Here is a 19,791-nt window from a genome sequence, read left to right as displayed (position 1 = left end):
GAAGTCCCGGCTGAGAAGCCATTTTCTTAAGAGAAGTATAGACTTAAAACCTGTACTTAATTTCAAAAGGTTAATTGCATAGTCTATTTTTATTAAGGTGGCTTTGACAGAGAGATACGCAAATATGAAAGGCAAAATGAAGTAAACTTTCAATCGTAGTGAGTATAATCTGTGTGTGTGTGGTGTGTGCACTCCACGCACACAGAGTCAGTCACCCACCCTCCCTGTTCTGCTTGTTGTGATATTCATTAGGAAGAAAAGCAAAGTCACCTGGAGAATCTCTGAGGGCTCCCTCACCACAGACTTGATTGATACCATGCTCCTGAGACGGCCTCACTAAACCAACAAGTGAATGCCAGGAATGTGCTGTTTCTGTTGGTGGACGAATCCCGTCTCTTGGGCCACAGAGTATCTCAAACTTAGAGGGAGGCTCCCTAAGAAGCTTAGCAAATTGGTGTTTGGATTTGATGGCGAATCGGTCAGCTGGAGGTTTTATGTTTTTTGTACTAAGATTTTTTTTTTTTAACTGGCATTTCAAGGAAGATATCAAAACAAAACAGTTTTCAAAGCACTGTCTGCCCTTCTCCAGCCTCAATGGTTCTGGCCAGCTGTTGGATACACCCATTCATAGAATTCCCCTAAGCCACAGAAGATGAGGAGCCCGAAGCTCAGATGTGCTGTACTAGGGATTCAGTCACGCATGCACAGGAGATGCTTCAGAGCTAAGAACAGACCAAATTCTAAATCTATCCAGAGCTCGAGAACCGACCAAATTCTAATCTATCTAGACCCATGGCCTTGACTTCCCGCATCCATAGGTCAGGACTGCCATTCAGCCTTTGGTGTTGAACCATGGATACAACCCAAAGAACCCTTGGGTTCTGCCCTATGCTGGCTCCCATTCTGAAGGTTTAGGGTACATTTGGGGATCTCTTAGTTTTAAACTTACATGTGGATACTCCGGTTTTTCTTCAGATAGTATAAATCTTTCACCTTTTAAAAAACTTACCTGTGGGGCAGGTTTACAACTCATTCACCCAAAGACCACTTGTACAGGAGGGCTGACCTCTAACAAGCCAATTATAATGCATAAAAATGTAGAGCCATTCTAAAGCTCTATATCCCTGAAGACTGATTTGATTTCTACTTAGGAAATAGGCAAAAGGGGTGAAGAGATATCCTAATGAACAATAATCAATAATGTGCCCCACCGCTCTTGTCCAAGCCCCATGAAGTTCACTGCTATATCCAAGCTTAAGTCCCAATTTTTTAATTGTTCCCTGTAAATTATAAGACAGTCTATAAATATAGTCATAAGCAGTATTATTTCCTTTACCAAGACTAATAATACTCACTTCACCTGAAAGCCAGCTCTGCATGGCCTCCCTCCTGAGCTTCAGTGACAGATAGTACATATTCAAATACAAACCCTGTCTGTTGCTTAGCTGAGCATGCGCGTGTCTGCCTACTAGGCTGCGGGTATCTTCAATCCAAGATAAAGTCATAGCAAAGCAGTAGACTACACGCCAGACCAAGCAAAAGCCCATTAGCATACATCTGTAAGCTAAATTAATATTCATTAGCTACTCTCTTTAAAGTAGATTCATTTGTATTATTGATTTTCTGAAAATCAGACAAAGGTTTATGGTTATGTAAAAACATTATGGATATATGGGTTGGGGAAGATGGTTGGTTGGTTCAGCTCTTGCCTCTTATATTAGTTACTCTTCTGCTGCTATTAAAAAATGGGTCTAGAAGGTTAGATGTCTATAGTGATGGGGAAGCCATGGTAACAGAAGAAGAAAGCTGAGAGACCAGATCCAACTACACAGAAGGAAGAGAGAGCAAACTGGACTGGGGAGAGGTTATAAACCCTCAAAGCCCACCCCTAGTGACACACTTCCTCCAGAAAGGCCACACCTCCTAAAGGCTTCATGACCTCCCTCAACAGTACCGTAGATTAGAGACCAGCTGCTGAGATACACGAGGCTGTGGGGGACATTTCTTGTTCAAGTGCCATCCCCTTCAAGCATGAGAACCTGACTTCAGGTTACTGGCATCCATGAGGAAAAGCCAGACAACCTACAATCCTAACGCTGGGGAAGCAGGAACAGAGGTACCCCTGGGAGCTTGCTGGCCAGATAGCCAGTCTTTCCAAATTGGTGTGTTCCATGTTCAATGTGACACCCTGTCTCAAAAAGAAAGATTGGAAAGTGATGGAAGGAAGACACTAGATGTCAGTCTGTGCCTTACACACACACACACACACACACACGTAAGCAGACATATGTTCCCCTTGACACACATACACAAAGATCACATGTAATACTTATGAGCAAATACATAGCCCTAAACCTGGCGCAGCTTTGCGGAAGTTGTGAAGACTCCGGGGAAGCTTGCTGTGTGCAAGTGGGCTCATCCCTGCAGACACAAGGTTCTGTTTCCCAACATTCCCCTCATCAGTGCACTGCTAAGGCACGTAGTGTGTCTGAGTTTAAATGATCTAATGTCAGGGTCAGCAAACTTCTCTGTAGGGCCAAATAATAAAAATACCTTACCTATATTCTGTACTGTGTTTACCATTTCTGTGACCATTACAATGAAGAAATGGCCACAAACAGCATATGAGCAGATGCTCCCACAACATTCCAGCAAACCTCTGTTTACACAAATGAGGAGTAATTGTTCCACCGGTGTTGTTTGGTAACCTTCCCCTAAATTGTACTTCTTCATACGAGATAAAGGAAAAAATAGCCACATTTATACCAATCATAGTAATGAACCTTATGAAAATACTATATACCACAATTTTATAAATCTCTATGTTTACGGATAGCTACATATGAGGGGACCATATGGTTTCCAAAGTCCTGTCCTCAGTGCGTTTGGTGACTTTTTACCTAAGCTCTCTCAGTCTTCACTGCCTGCCACACTGTCTTGTTTTCCCATGATAGCAGAACCACGGAAAGCTATGCTCGAAAGGAAACGGAAAGGACTGTTAAAATGGCATCAGCGTGGCATCTCTGCAGGGGGCAGAATAACGGCTCCAGACTGACCTGGCCAGGAAGTCCTCGAAGGAAGGACGCACTGGGTACCCATAGCGGAACAGTTTCACCAGCCCCAGGACACCGAGGTACTGTAGCTGGGCAGACACGTAGAAGTGATCAAACACACCAGGCAACTGGGAGGTGTTGGGCTTGATGCAATGGATGAAGTGTGGACTGCCCCTCTGCAGCTTCCCAGTGATGTCTGCCAGAGATTTCTGCGGAAAGAGAAGAACAGAGCTGACTCCCATGAGAGAGACGGTGGGCGGGAATACAGCACAGTCTAAACAGGGGGCTCTTGAATGCAATCCACAGCATAGCTGTGTATATGCATTGGTTCAGCGGGCGTATCTTATGTGTGTGTGCTCGTGTGTGTGCATATGTGTGCATATGTGTGTGGCCTTTCTTCAAGGTGTTAGAAAGGGAAAACAAACTGCAACATTAACACATCACAGTTGAAACAAACATGGAGCTTTCGAATCTGAACGTCACTGACCGTGAGCTGTGACGCGGTGGTGACGGGGTCTCCGCGTTCCAGTCTTTGTAGGAAAGTTGAAGATCCCTTCTTTTTTATTAACTGTGTTGGGGGATGACAAGGAAGACAGATTTATCATATTAGCTTCTGGTTTAAAAGGAAAAAATTAAGCTTTATGCTCACATTAATGGACTTATAGACAAATACATAAACCAAAGGTCATAAAAGTTAGGACCTTCGGTGATGTTACCTCAAGTTTGGGAAATGGGCACCTTGTGGGTAAGGTCACAGTCACGGCTGCTAACATTTCACCCTCAGGGGTCCTGCTAAAACCACCAGTGCCTGCCCCATCTTAGTTTCATGGCAAAGTCAGATGAGCCCAATACAAGAGGATCCCTCCAGTGCCCTGGCTTTTCACAAGTTGCTCAGATTAGTTGTGAAACAGTTTATTTTAGGGCAGAAGAGATGCCGCTTTGCTATAATTTTGCTCTTAGAGTTGTTACTTTGCTCTCTTCACTTTAAGACAATTGTCATTACACATTTGTGTGGGTTTGATGCATTCTTGAGATTCTCCCCCCCTCCTTTATTTCTTCTTCTCAGTTGCTAAAAGGGATGCGTTTGTAAGGTGCTTATCCTCGGAAACTGGCAGAAGGCCGTGTTCTTCAATAAATAATAAAACCAGCTTTTAAAAGAAAAACATCATATGTAGCAAAGATTAAGTGATAATGGAAAAACATTTAAAAAACAGCGAAAGTGGTGCTGCTGAGTGAGGAGATAAAGGGCAGGGGTAATTAATTAAATCCCACCAGGGGTTGGAAGATGACACATTACATTTCAAAGAACCACAAGGGTGTAGACTAACATAACTCTAAAATAATTCCTCTTAACACCGAGGAAGAAAAAATTCTGATGAAACACAATTATCTGCTTGGTAGTGCTAAGAGGACAGGGGCTAATGAAATACAGTCATCTCCTTGGTACCGTGAGGACAGAAGCTCATTTCCTTCCATTAAGATGAACTGTGCAGGGCAGTGATTCATTGCGGCTGACAAGGGAATGCAAAATGAAACACTTAGCCAGCATCCACCCGTTTCTACAAATTCAGTGCCAAAGTCATGTCCAGTTAAGGAATGGGTAGAATGCCAAGTTTCTGGCCCAAGGGTAGACGTACAAGGACTGGGAGAAGTGGAAGGGAAAAGCAAGGGCAGTGGGGAGCAGAGGTTAAGGGATCGCGACAATAAGACTCCACCAATGGAGGTGGGCAAAGGGTCCTCTCTCTGGACAGCCTGAATTACATCTCTTCTCTACTCCTTCAGGGAAAAGCCGAATGGCACCCAGGCAGGTCTCAAGAACTTAATAATTGAGGTTAAAAATTATAGCTCAGAGATGTATGGCCATTTCTTATTGTGGATGTGCAGTCTGCATGAAAAACAAAAGGACAGAGGTGCTGAGACCCTTGGAATCAAGTTCTTCCCACAGGGAACCCTTGTCTTCTAATGTAGAGAGGACTTTCTCTGGCCCGTAAAATGGAATTACTGCCAAGTCAAACTCTGCAACTTGCCTAAGGGTCACTGATACTACAGTCTACTGACTAAAGGCACGTGCATGCACATGTACACACAGGAAAACACAACACATACATACACACATAAGCACCATGCACACATACATAGGCACATAGGCAGGCAGAAACATACAGAGGCACATACATACACACTCAGGCATACACACACATGCATGCACACCCACAGGCATGGACACATAAACATACATATACAGCCACACATATACATACACACAGGTACACACAAACACTCACACACAGATATGCTGTGCATGTACACATGCAAACACATACACACATTCACACGAACATAAACAAATACACAGACAGGCACACACACATGCATTCACACAGGTACATGCACACACACAATGGGCACACATATAAACATTTACACAAAAGCATACCCATACATGCACATATATACACATACGTATTTATGTATATACACATAGATACACATATATGTGCATACATATATACACATGTATATGTACACACATAGACATTCACAGAAGCACAATGCATATACATATGCACACATATACCCACATACACAGACATACTCACAAAATCCACATGTGTATACATATATCCATAAAATATACACGAAGAGGTTTATGCATATGTACACATGTATATGTATACATGCATATATCCAGGTTCATACATATACACACATGTACACACACACACACAAATCTGTCATTTCAAACTATGCTTTCCCTTGAACTAGAGAGCTAAGGCATGTTTCAACCTGCCTCAGTAACTGCATTTTGAAAATCAACTGTTCTCAGTCCCTTCCAAATTATGTACACCCTCTTCTATATTTTGGTAGACACACATAAGAAACTGGAAGGCAGTCTGCTCTTGTATTCCCAGGAAACAAAACAGTGCATATCCATTCCCAAGGCACTTGGAATAACTCTTCATAGCGGTTTTAGAAATGGAACCTTTAGTCCTAAGTCTATGTGGAAGAAACACACTAACAATTAGTGTAAAACAAAAGCAAGTTCAAAGTCTACAACTACACAGTGGAAATGTCCTGGTCCTGGGAGAATAAGAGAAGTGACATTTTATCAATTGCAGACTCGGAACCTTGGGAACAATCAGATCCATAGGATAAGATACTAAGTCTACTTCTAATTCAATTGTCCTGAAGTTCCTTTACATTCATCCAAAAAGATGGCTGTAAAGAGGAAAAATAAGCAGGATGTCTCACAGACAACCAACGAGCACACTATAAACTGCTCACACTTGTCGTTATTCTGAACCTTTCTTTCTGTGGCTTCTTACCCACTTGTAACCTTGGAAGCTACCTATCTTAGTTAGCATTAACTATTAATTTGACACAGCCTAAAGGCACCTGAAAAAAAATGTCTCAGTTGAGTAACTGTCTTTATCAGTGGTCTGTGAGGGACTGTCTTCCTTAGTAGAGTCCAGCCCACCGTGAGTATCATTTCTTGGACAAGTGGCCCTGGGCTGTGCTGTATGAGAAACCTGGCTAAGCATGAACCAGTGAGCCAGCCAGACATCAAGCTGCGTTCCTCCACAGGCTCTGCTTCAGATTCCTGCCTTGAGTTTCTGCCCTGATGTCCCTCCCAGATGAACTGAGACATGGAACTGAGATGAAACCAGCTCTTCTCTCCCCTAAGTTGTTTTTGGTCATGGTGGTGGTCACAGCAACATAAAGGCAGCCGGGCCAGCATCCTCCCTGCTAGTTCCTTCTGGTAGAATGTGGGTATCTTTCCATTGCAGTAAGACAGTGCTTTTCAGAAAGAAGAGATTGCTCTAAGCAAACGTAAGAACAAGGAAACTCCTACCTTGCTAAGTTCTAGGTAATTCTTGTTTGCGCCAATCATCGAAGAGGCGGCTCTCTTACTGAGTATGGTGGATTTGTGTCCTCGGAATTTAAAAGACGGGTAGGAAGATATGAGCGATCCCGTTTGTGACAGTTTTGACTGGAACAAATGACTGATCACAACATTTTCACTCGCTAGGAGATAAACAGATGAACATCGTAAGTGGCATTAAAATCACTGCCAAACGTTAGGCTCACTCTCCATGGAAGCGCCCCTCCCCCATTCTGTGTGGACAGTGTCACTGCTATTGGACAGTGGGGACTTCTTTGTCCTGGGCTCTATGTTGTCTCCACCGCATTTGCTTCTCCTGGCCGATGGCGGCTCTCATTGCCCTTGGCTTGAGTCTTGACCAGAGCTTTCCTACCTGAGCTTGTGACTCATGGCTCTCTAAGGAATATACATCCTCCTGTCTGGGTTGTCAGCCCTGAATCTTACCAGCTCGCACCTGACAGGCTTTTGTGCACTTGACACTATCGTAAAAACATGAGTTTGGGGCTGCAATTCCTTCCCCATTGCAAGAAAATAACTACCCTATCTAGGAGACATTTCACCATGTGAACCCTGTCAGAGAAGTATTTAAGCACTTGTTGTGACTTGCCCTCCTTTGGTTGCTTCTGTCATTAGGTTAAAGTAGCCAAAAAGCCCCTCTGAGTTCAGCTACAGTGGTGAGGTGACCCATTCTGACACCAAACTATTCAGATCTCATGGTCTGGTGTCAGGAGATCTTGCCCAGCTACTCAAGGGATGGTCAGACCTCCAGCAGGTGGGTTTTGGATTATGAATATTTTGAATAGCATAAAAACAATAATATATGTGTTGGCTAAGAATCTGGGTGGTGCCTTCTGCTTCTAGTGTGCCTATGTAGGATACCTTCTGAGCTCAAGTGGCCTTTTAAAAACACTATGAAAATGACAGTGGCTATATCTCAAAGATTACTGCAAAATTAAAATTTGAAATAATTTACGTAATTTCTTAGGATCATGTTTAGCCTATCAGACACTTAGTGTTCATCAGCAAAGTGTGTTTGTTTCTACCTTTTCCACACACAAAACAGCAAACCACACACATACGTATATGGTGTGTATACATGCTGTGTGTGTGTAATATCTTCAATGGAAATTCAATGCATTAGTGAACAAGAAGGGAAACAACAGTATCAGAGAAGGGAGTGAGACAATGGGAGAAACAGTCAAGAGGGAACACTGGAATTCTGGGTGAAAATGACAGGTGTCAGGATAAATGTGTTACCTTTAGTACATACCTACACAAACACACATCATCTACATGTATATCTGAGACTTTCTGGGTACTAAACATGCCTAATCAAAATGCAGCCACAGTAATAAGAGCTCACCCAAGCCCTGGCCTTGGCACTGCCAGTTCTTCAGCAGAACTAATTGCTGATTCAGCACTGCAGTGGGGATGATGATTCACTGGAGAGCTTTGGGAAGGCCAGTGGTCAGCAAGTGCTGAGCGAGGTGGGTGTTGACCGGACTGGGATCTGATAGCCACACCTTATCCTATTAATAAAGGGCTAATTAATAAAGGGAAAGAGGGGCTGTTAGAATAGAATACCACTGCTGACGGGAAACCCTCGCTTCGCGGCTCTTAGAGAAAATCATTGGGTAGAAATGTGATGGAACAGAGGGCTTCTTCTGTCTCACAGTGCTTTCTCACAGATTACAAACCAACAACAAAGAAAATGTAACCAGGAGAAACCAAAGGAGCCTTATTCCAGCAGAGAAGGTGAACACTACCAGGATAAGCCAGACCATCACCTCCTGGAGATCAGTGCACAAAGGATCCCTCATTTCCATGGGATTCCAGCCTCTCATATAAGAGAACACCAACTGACCCTGAACTCTTGCTCAAAACCAGCAGCTCGGGCATTGCTCAGACAGGTGCTGAGAAGTGGGGGCACTGCCTGAGGGTAAAAGTGATGAAGCAGAACCGACCCCCTAACTGGGAGAAAACCGTAGAAAAGACATTCGTGGTAGGTAGAACGACAGAGGTGCATCCTGCTCCCCGCGGGCATGGCATCAATGAGTAAACTTTTGGTAATTTATTGAGTCCATGGAGGATAATTTCCTGATGTCCAGGAAGGGCACTGAGGTGCTTAGACATGGCGAGGAAAATGTTCCAGAAAACACAAGAAGAGATAGAAGGAGAGGTAAAGGCAAAAAAAAAAAAAAAAAAAAAGCATTTGGAACTTCTAATTTTTAAAAGCCTTTACATTTAAAAGTTTTTTAAAACTACCTAAGATAATAATGTAAACAATAGGCACCACCCATTTAAAGATATATAAATTGAAAATTATAATTGAACAATTACATGTAATTGAACAATTATTATATGTATTTAAAGTGTGTGTGTGTGTGTGTGTGTGTGAGAGAGAGAGAGAGAGAGAGAGAGAGAGAGACAGGGCCCATATATAAATGATAAAAAAAATGTCATTCTTCTAATAGGGGTGAAGTGCATTAAATAAATTAAAAACACTACATATAAGTACAGGCCACAACATATATTTTTTGCCCCATTTCTCTAAGTCACAGGGTCAGACAGCATGATTAAGAGCAGGGACTGGCATCTTTCTGCCACAAATGAGGGCCTCATGGGACATCCTGTCAGCGCCCTGGCCATGGCTGTGTGAGCTCCAGCAGAAAGTAGACATGCAGGCATCCCGCCTGCATCTGCCTCTCAGGGCTGAGTGAGTGAATCTCCAGGAAGAGGCAGTTTTATTTCCCTGTACTCTTAGGCTCAGGCAGGTAGAATCCCCCTTACCTTACTCAAAGGCAGACCCCTATCTTCCTCAAAAGAAGACCCCCCCCCCACCTCCCTCAAAGATAGATCTTCCCCAAAGTTAAATCTCCAACTTGCTTGACAGGGTTTCCCACTGTGAGAGGGCTGTACTGGAGGTCCTTGTTTGTCAGCTAAATGTCCTTATAATTACTATCCGTGGCATTGTCTCAGCCTGCAGGTTCACAGGACACCATCACAGCCAGGCTTCTTTTGCTGGCACGATGCCATAGGTGAGTAACTACAGTTTGTAGGCCAAGCGCGGCCACCACATGTGCCTGGACTCACTGCTCCCAGCACAGTTCTGTGTACGTTTGCGTGGTCTATAGCTGCTGCCCTGTTGTTCCCACAGCACCGGTTCACTGCAAGGAGGCCTTATGGCTCCCGAAGCCTGACACACCTCCTGTGCTCTCCACAGAAAGCACGCACCACCTGACATACGAATCACAAACGTGCCAAAGCATACTGTGAATTTAGCCTTCCTGCTGAGAACTAAACAATAGTCACCCATGTTTTCTTGGAATCAAATTAACGTGTTAATGAGTGTAAGCAACAGAAAAAAAATGAAAATATGGGCACTCTATAAGATAAGCCAGATTAAGACAGCCCTGGTCATCCTTTCCTCGTTCTAACTATGCACAATATCTGTTCTAATATTGCAAAATACCTGAATGAAATCAAGGTTGTGATGTTTAAGCCATGCTCTGTGTATCTGACCTTCACATAGAGACCCAAAGGGAAGCGCCTCAATAGTGAAAGCTGAAATAATTGCCATGGGAGGGCCACCAGCTGCTTCCTAGCAGGTGAGAAAGCATGAGCGTGTCAAGCCTCCCTTTCCTTGTGGTTTCATCATCTCCTGCAGGGTCCCGGCCCAGAGAGCTCACAACAGCTGTATGGCTGAGAGGCCAGCAGAGAGAATCACTGTGCAAACAGTGCGTCATGACTATGGGGCCGTGACGTGGATAGGGACGTCCCGAGTCAGTGGTGACGCAGGCGTCTGATCTTCAGTTCAAAGCGTTGACCTACTTCACCGAGTCTGAAGTGTCCTTCCAGGAAAGACAGATGGCCCTGCCTCAGCCAGAGACTTAACCCTACTTTAAGAGGCTACCGGAAAAACATGAATCACCAGGACTCTACTAAGAAAGGGATTACTAGAACAGATAGAATCACACATGTGTGATTATGGCATGCAATTAGAATATAGTGCTACGTATTGTACAGAATTATAGTTGATATGTGTACATAAAATATTAATACTCACTAAATAGGAGTCTAGATATCTGTACACATTTATATGTATGTATGTATTTATACATGTACACATTGATCAGATTTCTACTTAGTGGGCATTAATACTTCATAACTGAACGTACATAAAAATAAAATACCACTCTAATTGTGACCTGGGGTCATCTTTAGTAATGGAATTCGCCCTGCTGTGATCGAAATCGGCTCGGGAGCCACATCCGTCTTCGTTAGTCTCCATGGACGCGCTCTTCCATATTCATGCGCAGACACAGGAAAGGTGTTTTCCGTGCCTGCCCACCAAAAGCTTAGCCAAATCTGGGTTTCTGTGGAACTCCAAATTAGGTTGTAATCACCGTGCAGCGCGGCAACAACTCGTTATCCCAAACGTTAGAGAGTAAATGACGTTCCAATTGCCCTTTAGATGATAGCACATTTTACAGGAAATCACCCCGAGATCAAGAAATAAGTGCGGGGAGAAAACCGACTCACTTTTCATGACGAACAGGAGGTTCTGCGAAAGGCTGTCCTTATTTCTCTCAACTGCGCCTCCAATTTCATACATTACCTGTAACGAGACAAAAATCACAAAATCACTTCACGATAAAAGGTGACACACTCGATTGAGTTGGATCTTTAAAGGCCCCTGTGTGAGGCACCGTCAGGAAGTTCACGTTCCATGGAAGGGTGAATGAAGCTGGTTGTCCTGTTGCCCATGGCTGGAACAGAACATGTGAGCTGGGTATCATGAGCATTCACTGGACAGACATTGCCAAGTGTTAGCAGCTTCATCTACTCCAGAGAGACTTTTCTCAATAGGGCTGATCATGACCAGACGGGACCCTCGTCAGAAAGTAGATATACACACATACACATATACACACAAACCCACATATACACACACATACATGCCTAGCATGCATGTATGCATGTATTTTACACAGTTGAACATCCCATAGTGGAAGACTCCTGGGTGTAATAAAGGTTCACTCAATCCATAACTAAAATGGAGGTAATGCAGAACCCTAGCTTCTCTGTGCTTCCGGTGTTAGGGAGGTCAAGTTGGTGACACCGCACAGACAGACCACTTCATCTTTTCAAACATCTGGGGCTTTGATGAGCCCCTTTAATGTCCACTTGGACTTTGTTGAGCCTCTGTAATGTCCCCAAGTTCCAATTTAAAAATTTCAGGATGGTGGTAGGTACTGTCCCATGTTGCCAAGTTGGTGACAGAATGCGTGGGAACATCTTTGCGGATGGCCCAAAAGTTAAGACAGAAAGGTTTACGTGCTGAGTCAGCATCTGACCGGACCTGGCTGTCACTTGTTCAACCCATTTTTAGAAAATTAATGGCAGATGAACTCACCTTCTCCTGGCATAACCTCCGATGTCTCTGAGAAATAGGTGCTGCTTTGGGCTTGCTTCCCAGACTCCCTAAGCACCCTTCCAGATACCTGCAACATTTCTGTGAAGATTGTGTCTGCATTCCCCTCTCCCAACATCCCTCTTCCTGGCTTCACATGTTCCTGGTGCAGACAATTGGCAGTACTCCAACACCAGGTATTTAAGCCACAGCCCTCCTATGGGACAGCCCATGGCATCTCCTCACTCGCTCTGAGCTTGCCCCACCCTCCTAGTATTCCCCAACTCCTCAAGAGCTCAGAGGGGCTGCTTCTCTAACTTCCCCCAGGCCCTGGACCTCAGGCTGACCGTAGGAGCACTAGCTGGCACTGGAGTGCTTCCACATCCCTGACTGGGACAGCAGGGACAGGGCAGTCCCTCGTCCTCTGTGCCCACCACCGCACACTGAGGTTTCAGATCAGTCCTGCTTTCTCAGTTTCCCAACTCACTATTTGATGACATCGCATCACGGTACATCCTGGAACTGTCAGAAATATTTTTGCTGGTCTTCAAGTTCCCAGCACCATCTCTAATTTCTCTCATCCTTAGCAGCTGACCGTATTTCTTGCTTTCAGGGAAAGACTAAGACTCTCTTACATGAAAACATCTCTGGGCTCTAATTTCCTTTCCAAATAGCTCTTCATTTCATCCTCTGCATGCTGTGAAGGTGGAGAGCTTTAATGACCAGGATGTCTGCCCGAGGATTGCCCCTGCATTTGTCTCCTCAGTTCCCACTTTTTAGACTTAGTAATTCATACTAGTGAATAGTACTACTGCTTGTTATCATAATTAAAATAATAAAAAGACCAAAAGTTCAGTTCTTCTTTCTACTTTCTCAGCTGAGTTTATGCCAACTCCACTGTTAGAGGGGAATGCCATTTACACAGAAGCCCTAGGCCTCTGGGGTATAGTTCTCTTTATTATATGGTTCTAGTCTATAATACCAGTCTATTTCCTGCATGAGAATCTAATGGTTCCAAATGAAACACACACACACACACACACACACACACACACACACACACATTTATAAACATAGGCATGCACACACACGCATGTGCACGCATAAACAAGACTAAACTGATTTTCTGGAAACACATTTATTTTCCTTCTTGTTTCTGTCAAGGCTTATGTCTTCTTCTGACCTCCATGACAAGACGACTACCATGGACCTATGTAGTGCCCACCTGTTAGTTGGCCAGCTCACTCTCCACAGCAGCTAGCAAATACCTCATCCATCTGGTACAATGACTCTGTAGTGAAAACGGCAGGTGGCTTTGCTGCATTGTGACTGAGAAGACCGTGTCACAGCATGGCCTTCTTAAGATTATACAGGTTTTGCCATCATGAAGTCGTGAGGTTGTTGGATCTGAGAAGTTTTCACGCATAATATCCTGGTTTACAGATCTAGAGTCAAGGCCAGAAGTTTTTACTAAAACGGAAGCTCACAGTTTCCCTAATGCAGACTTTACCAGCTACATTCTCTAGAAAAAATAAAACACACACACATACACACACACACATTCACACACATCAGCATTCAAGATGACTTGATATTTATAGGTAGGAAGAATAGAGTGTGTGGCTAGCAGAATTCATCTTATGCCAAGCATTTTTGCATTAAACATTACATCACCTTGTAGGTTTTTTTCCCCTGTAAATTTACTAAGCCTTTAAGTACTTTTCAGGGGGGATAAATCACATTCTATAAAGTTCCCCAACAGTAAAACTTCTGACCCAAGCTCTAAGAAGTGGATAAATCCAGTACAGATATGATTTGAGTAAGCATTTTAGCCTAAACACTGGACACTACCATAAACAATATAGTAATACAAGGAGCCTAGTTGTTTCTCCAAACTTAGATTCAAATAATTTCTCTAATCTCAAATCTGAAATCAAGTATTTTATATGGCATATTTTATGGGATAATATATGGGATATTTTAGTGGGAAATGGTGTTAGACACAGTCATCCGTACCCAGGGCAGCACAACAACCTGTCATTTTGGGGATAGCGTCTATGCATTTTGCAAAGGACATACAATACATGCATCTGCATACAATGTGATTGTGTATGTAGACACACAGACACATGTTGAAATACATCCTTTAAGGCAAAAGAACAACCAGACCCTGAATTTGGTTTCTTAATGAAAAGAGCTAATTCCATCTAATGAGTCTGCAGCTGGCATTGCAAGCTCCATCTATTACTGCATGGATGCTGCCGTTATGAGCACACAGCAGGAAGACTGCCCGAGCAGGCCCTGAACTTTAAAGAGAACAAAAAGAAAGGAAGGAAGGAAGGAAGACATGAGGGTAGGACAGAGATCAGTTCATAAGAAGGGGGCTGGCCGGAATGAGGAGGATGAAAAAGAGGTGCATGTGATCACAGGCCCTGTGTTCAAGACGGAAATATCACAAATAAAGTCTAAATACAAGGTGCCCATCCACGACAACATTTGTGGCATGAATAGTATCTTCCTGTCTTTTAAATATCACCGCTTACTACTTTAAATTTAGGGTTCCTGGAGTCCCATGGTTTGGTAAAGGATAATACAGGTAAGTTCTATGTGTCTCTAGCTGGTTTCCTTCCAGGGCAGGATCCTGTAGTATAATCAACACTGGGAAATTGACCAATGCAGTGAAACTATCGAGCATTACACCGGCATGGAGTCCTGTGTGTTCAGAGTTTCCTTTGATAGACCCTTCCCATAGCTCAGTCCATTTGTATGTCTATTCTTGGTTCTTTGTTTGGTGGAGCCCTCTGCCTGCTGCCACTGTCTGGAAGACAAAGCTTTGATATGTCATGTGAAGCACAGTCAGCTAATTCTTCCCACTTCACTCTTTACAAAAGTTATTGTAGCAATTTAAGCATCATTGTAACAACTTAAGCGTCACTGTAGCAATTTAAGCGTCATTGTAGCAACTTGAGCATCATTGTAGCAACTTACATGTCACTGTAGCAACTTAAGCAACTTAAGTGTCATTGTAGCAATTTAAGTGCCTGAACCCTTTCCTTACACATTTGACAGCGAGGTGGGCTGTGCTTCTGTGTTCCTGCTTAGTACTGGCATCATCACAGGCTTGCTCTCTCTCTCTCTCTCTCTCTCTTCCTCCTCCCCCCCCCAGAGTGAGAGCCGACAACTCTCTGCACTGCCTTCTATCCATGAACACGGTACGCCTCTCCTGTTTGGACTCTGACTTCCTCTATAATCATTTTGTGCTTTTCAGGGTACTCTTTCTATTTATCTTTTAGGAGCATTTCTTATACCTATACATTTTATTGCTTTTTGAGTGCCTATGAATGCTATCCTGTTTAATCTCGGTGTCCACTACTGATTTAAGAATACAAAAATGTTTAAGCTTTTCTTCTATCTTTTTAAAATGTTTAATCACTTGCAGATTTCAGACGTGAGTGCAGTACATCTCCACCCTTCCCTCCCCCTCCAACTCTTCCCACATTCCTCCCTACACTGCCTCTCCACTTTGTAGCCTCTTCTTTGCTATTGTTACATCATATGTCCTGGCTGAACTTCCTATTTCTGTGTGCTTTTCTTTCTTCTTAGTGGATTCCTTGTGATTCCGTCCACTGATACGTATGCCGTGTGTAAGCAGGGATAGGTGTTCCCCCCCCCCCCAATCTATCAGGAATTTATTTGCCTTCTTACTTCGCTAAATTCACTAAAACCTCCAGTAAATACTAGGCTGCAGTAGTGACAGCCAGCATCTTTGCCAGCCTCCTGATCTTAGGAGGAGAGTACCCAGTTTCTACTGTTACATAGAACATGAGCAATGGGAGCTGTGGGTGCTCTTTCATGGAGTGAGCCATCTCCTCCAGGGCCATCTTCTTGAGAATCACATGATACCGGCAATGGACTTCTCTGCTATGGGCTGTGGGTGCTCTTTCTGGGGCCAACACCATCTCTTCCATGACTGTTTTCTTAGAATGTTTCTTGTATGTTGAAATTTACCAGATGCCTTTTCTGTATTCATTGATACAATGACATGATTTTTCTCCTTTAGCTTATTAGTATTCTGGATTACCTTGAATGATTTTCAAATATTGAAAGTACTTACATTTTGGAAAACATTAACTGACCATGGTAATTGTGTGTGTGTGTGTGTGTGTGTGTGTGTGTGTGTGTGTGTGTACCACAAATTGCTAAGTTCAGTTTGCTATAGTTTTTGAGTGCCTCTCCAATTCTGTTCCTGAGTGACAGTTTCCTGGTGTCCCTGTGTTCTAGCTTTTGTCTGGTTCTGGGATGAGCAAAGTTAGCTTTGTAAAAGAAATCAGAAAGCACCCTGTCTTATATTTTTTGGATCAGACTGCACGGAGTCGGTACTAATTTTCTTTTAAGCATTTGGTAGAATTCTCCAGTTAAGCCATCTGTAAGAAAGAGATTTCTTTTTTGGGAACTTTGAATTTTCAAATTCCTTTCCTTGACTGGCCTGCTGGGACGATCTGCTTCACTGGGGTGAGCTGAGGTAGCTGCGCTTTCTGAGGAACCGGTCCATTTTAGCCTAACAATCAAATCGAGTGGACTTGCTTGTGTTCCCTTTTGATCTTCTGAATGCTGGCAGGGACACAGAGATTCTTTCTGGCTTATTCCTGATATTGTTATTTATATCCTTTTATGGTCAACCTTACTAGAGGTTTTTCGTTTTTATCCATGTGTTCAAGGGACTGTTTCTTTTTTTAAAAAAGATTTATTTTGATTATTTTTAATTATGTTCAGATGCGCATGTCTCTGCATGTGCATGCAGGAGTTCACAGAGGACAGAGGCATTGGATGCTCTGGGCCTAGAGCTACAGACGGTTGGGAGCCACCTCGTGTGGGTGCTGGGGACTGAATCCAGATTCTCTGGAAGAGGAGCAAGGGCTCTTAGCTGCTCAGCCTTCTCCCCAGATGACAGTTGTTTACTTCAGACTGATTTTCAGTCTATATTTTTAAAAAAAACAAATTTGTCATACAATATATTTTGATCATGTTTTTCCTTTTCCTTCAAATCCTCCTTGATCCTTTCCACTTCCCGTTACACCTATTTCATGATCTTTTACCCCTTTTTCTCAAAAACAAAACAAGAAACAGACAAAAAAAATCAAAACAAACCCTTCCATTCTTGAGATTAAAGCTTAGGTTTCAGAATTTCTCTATTCCCAAGTAGATGAGCATTTGATGTTTACATAGACTTTCCTGCTGTGTTGACTGGTGATATCTTGTGCTTTCATTTTCAACCAGCTACATATACATATATCTATATTTTCATGTATTAATTCTCATGTATATACGTGTGTGTGTGTACATGCTTATGTCCACATACACAAAAATTCTCTCTAGACTCTCTCCTGCCGCTTTTGCATGTGTTATTTAGGGTTTACTCTTTGGTGGCAGGGTATCTAGGGGTGCTGTTTAGTGGCAGGGTATCTAGGGGATGCTATTTAGAGGCAGGGTATCTGGGGGTGCTATTTAGAGGCAGGGTATCTAGGAAGTGCTATTTAGAGGCAGGGTATCTAGGGGTGCTATTTAGTGGCAGGGTATCTAAGGGCACTTTTTACCCTCCAAGTATCTGGAGGATTTCCTTCCATTCTTTTCTAGTTCATTGCCAGGTGAATACTATCACGGCTGGTGAGTCTCCTCTCTATCCCTGCCATGCTTTAGAACTGGTCGAGTTCTGGCTTGGGGTCCAGCACGTGATCTCCACTCATGAATTTTCCTCAGTTCCTAGAAAATGTGAGCCGTGCCTCAGGCAGCCCGAGTATCCTAAGAATGCTGCAGTGTCCTGCTGGCTGTTGGTCCCTGTTACACAGTAGTTCTAAAAGTCCCTGAGAAGGACGAGCTGTGCCTTCCACTTTGCCTTCTTTCTCTCGTCCTCCTCTGACACCCCTGAGCAAGGAGGCAGGTCCAACCTCTCTGCCACCCATGGCAGCATCAGCCTAGTTCCCCCGACCTCTTCAACATTTCCTTGGTGCTAGATGCCCTCCTTCTGGCCTCAGTCAGCTGCTACCTCCCCAGGCTGCCTGCCCAACGGGAAGACTCATGCTGTCTTTAAATTTTGTCAGGTGAAAGTCATTTACAACTGTGTCTAAAGAGAACAGATCTCCCAGTAAGGTAGCCACTGTGGCTCACCAAGAGTTATGCCTCTGGCAAGAGCAGCCATCAGTCCAAGGCAACACATTTGCATGTCAAAGACACAAAGTGAACTTACAGGGGACCAGGAGGTGCAGGAAGTCTGTGGGAATCAGGGAGTCCATAGGGACCCTGGAGACCAGGGAGTCTGTGGGAATCAGGGAGTCTATGGGGACCAGGAGGTGCAGGGAATCTGTGGGCATCAGGGAGTCTATGGGGACCTTGGAGACCAGGGAGTCTGTGGGCATTAGGGAGTCTATGGGGACCTTGGAGACCAGGGAGTCTGTGGGCATTAGGGAGTCTATGGGGACCTTGGAGACCAGGGAGTCTGTGGGCATTAGGGAGTCTATGGGGACCTTGGAGACCAGGGAGTCTGTGGGCATTAGGGAGTCTATGGGGACCTTGGAGACCAGGGAGTCTGTGGGCATTAGGGAGTCTATGGGGACCTTGGAGACCAGGGAGTCTGTGGGCATTAGGGAGTCTATGGGGACCTTGGAGACCAGGGAGTCTGTGGGCATTAGGGAGTCTATGGGGACCTTGGAGACCAGGGAGTCTGTGGGCATTAGGGAGTCTATGGGGACCTTGGAGACCAGGGAGTCTGTGGGCATCAGGCCACTGTGTTCCAGACAGTGTAAATGAAGACAACCTCAAAAACCCAGCAAAGTGGACAGGTTTCTATGCAAGTAAAAAATCTATCATAGAAACTACCCATAGCTTAGCAACTGGTTGTCAGGGGAACAGAAAACAATCTGTTCTCACCATGGCAGCACCCACCTGGGGCAGCAGAGAACAGGTTTTAAGCAGAAGGCTTTCCTGGGCCATTAAGACAGCTGTTCTGCCCAGGGCTTTGCTTCTATTGTTTATTACTTGGGAGACAAAAGGAGAGATGTGGGAAAAGCAAAAGAGGGAGGCCAGGTTAATGTCCTCTTTTCCCCACCGTCCTCCTGCAATGGGTCCTTGGGTCTTCTTAGCTTCTCCGTCCTAACGCCTGAAAGCCAGGCTTTATGCTATGAGTGCCCGTCAGCCATGCAGTGTCATGCAGTGCCTCTCATGCGTGTAATAGAGAAATTTATATGCACACAGCCCAGAACAAAAATCTTTAAGGAAATCGCTGTGTATTCAAAATTTTCTCTTTGGAATGATTCTTCTTCTCAATAAAATTACTCAAAAGAAAACTTAGCATTCTGCTTCCGATTCAGCTGCGAGCAATAGTACTTAAGCCACACTGTGACGGTGCCAGGCAGAGGGTCGGGCAGCAGCCGGGGAGCCACTGAAAC

At 44.0% G+C, this 19,791-nt stretch overlaps 1 protein-coding gene across 2 annotated transcripts in view; it reads right to left on the bottom strand.

Annotated features, from left to right (window-relative positions):
• Positions 1-19,791, bottom strand: part of Myo16 (myosin XVI) — a 418,849-nt gene that overhangs the window by 114,979 nt on the left and 284,079 nt on the right. For both annotated transcript variants that reach the window (XM_075986134.1, XM_075986133.1), the window contains exons 24-27: positions 11,479-11,554; positions 6,907-7,079; positions 3,541-3,621; positions 3,057-3,262 (exon numbers count right to left, since the gene is read on the bottom strand). In XM_075986134.1, the coding sequence (XP_075842249.1) occupies positions 3,057-3,262; positions 3,541-3,621; positions 6,907-7,079; positions 11,479-11,554 (536 nt within the window). The remainder of the gene's footprint in view (positions 1-3,056; positions 3,263-3,540; positions 3,622-6,906; positions 7,080-11,478; positions 11,555-19,791) is intronic.

This window comes from Microtus pennsylvanicus, chromosome 9, assembly GCF_037038515.1.
Source record: "Microtus pennsylvanicus isolate mMicPen1 chromosome 9, mMicPen1.hap1, whole genome shotgun sequence".
Taxonomy (NCBI): domain Eukaryota; kingdom Metazoa; phylum Chordata; class Mammalia; order Rodentia; family Cricetidae; genus Microtus; species Microtus pennsylvanicus.
The sequence above is the reverse complement of the archived record's forward strand: the minus strand, read 5'-3'. Positions and strand labels throughout refer to the sequence as shown.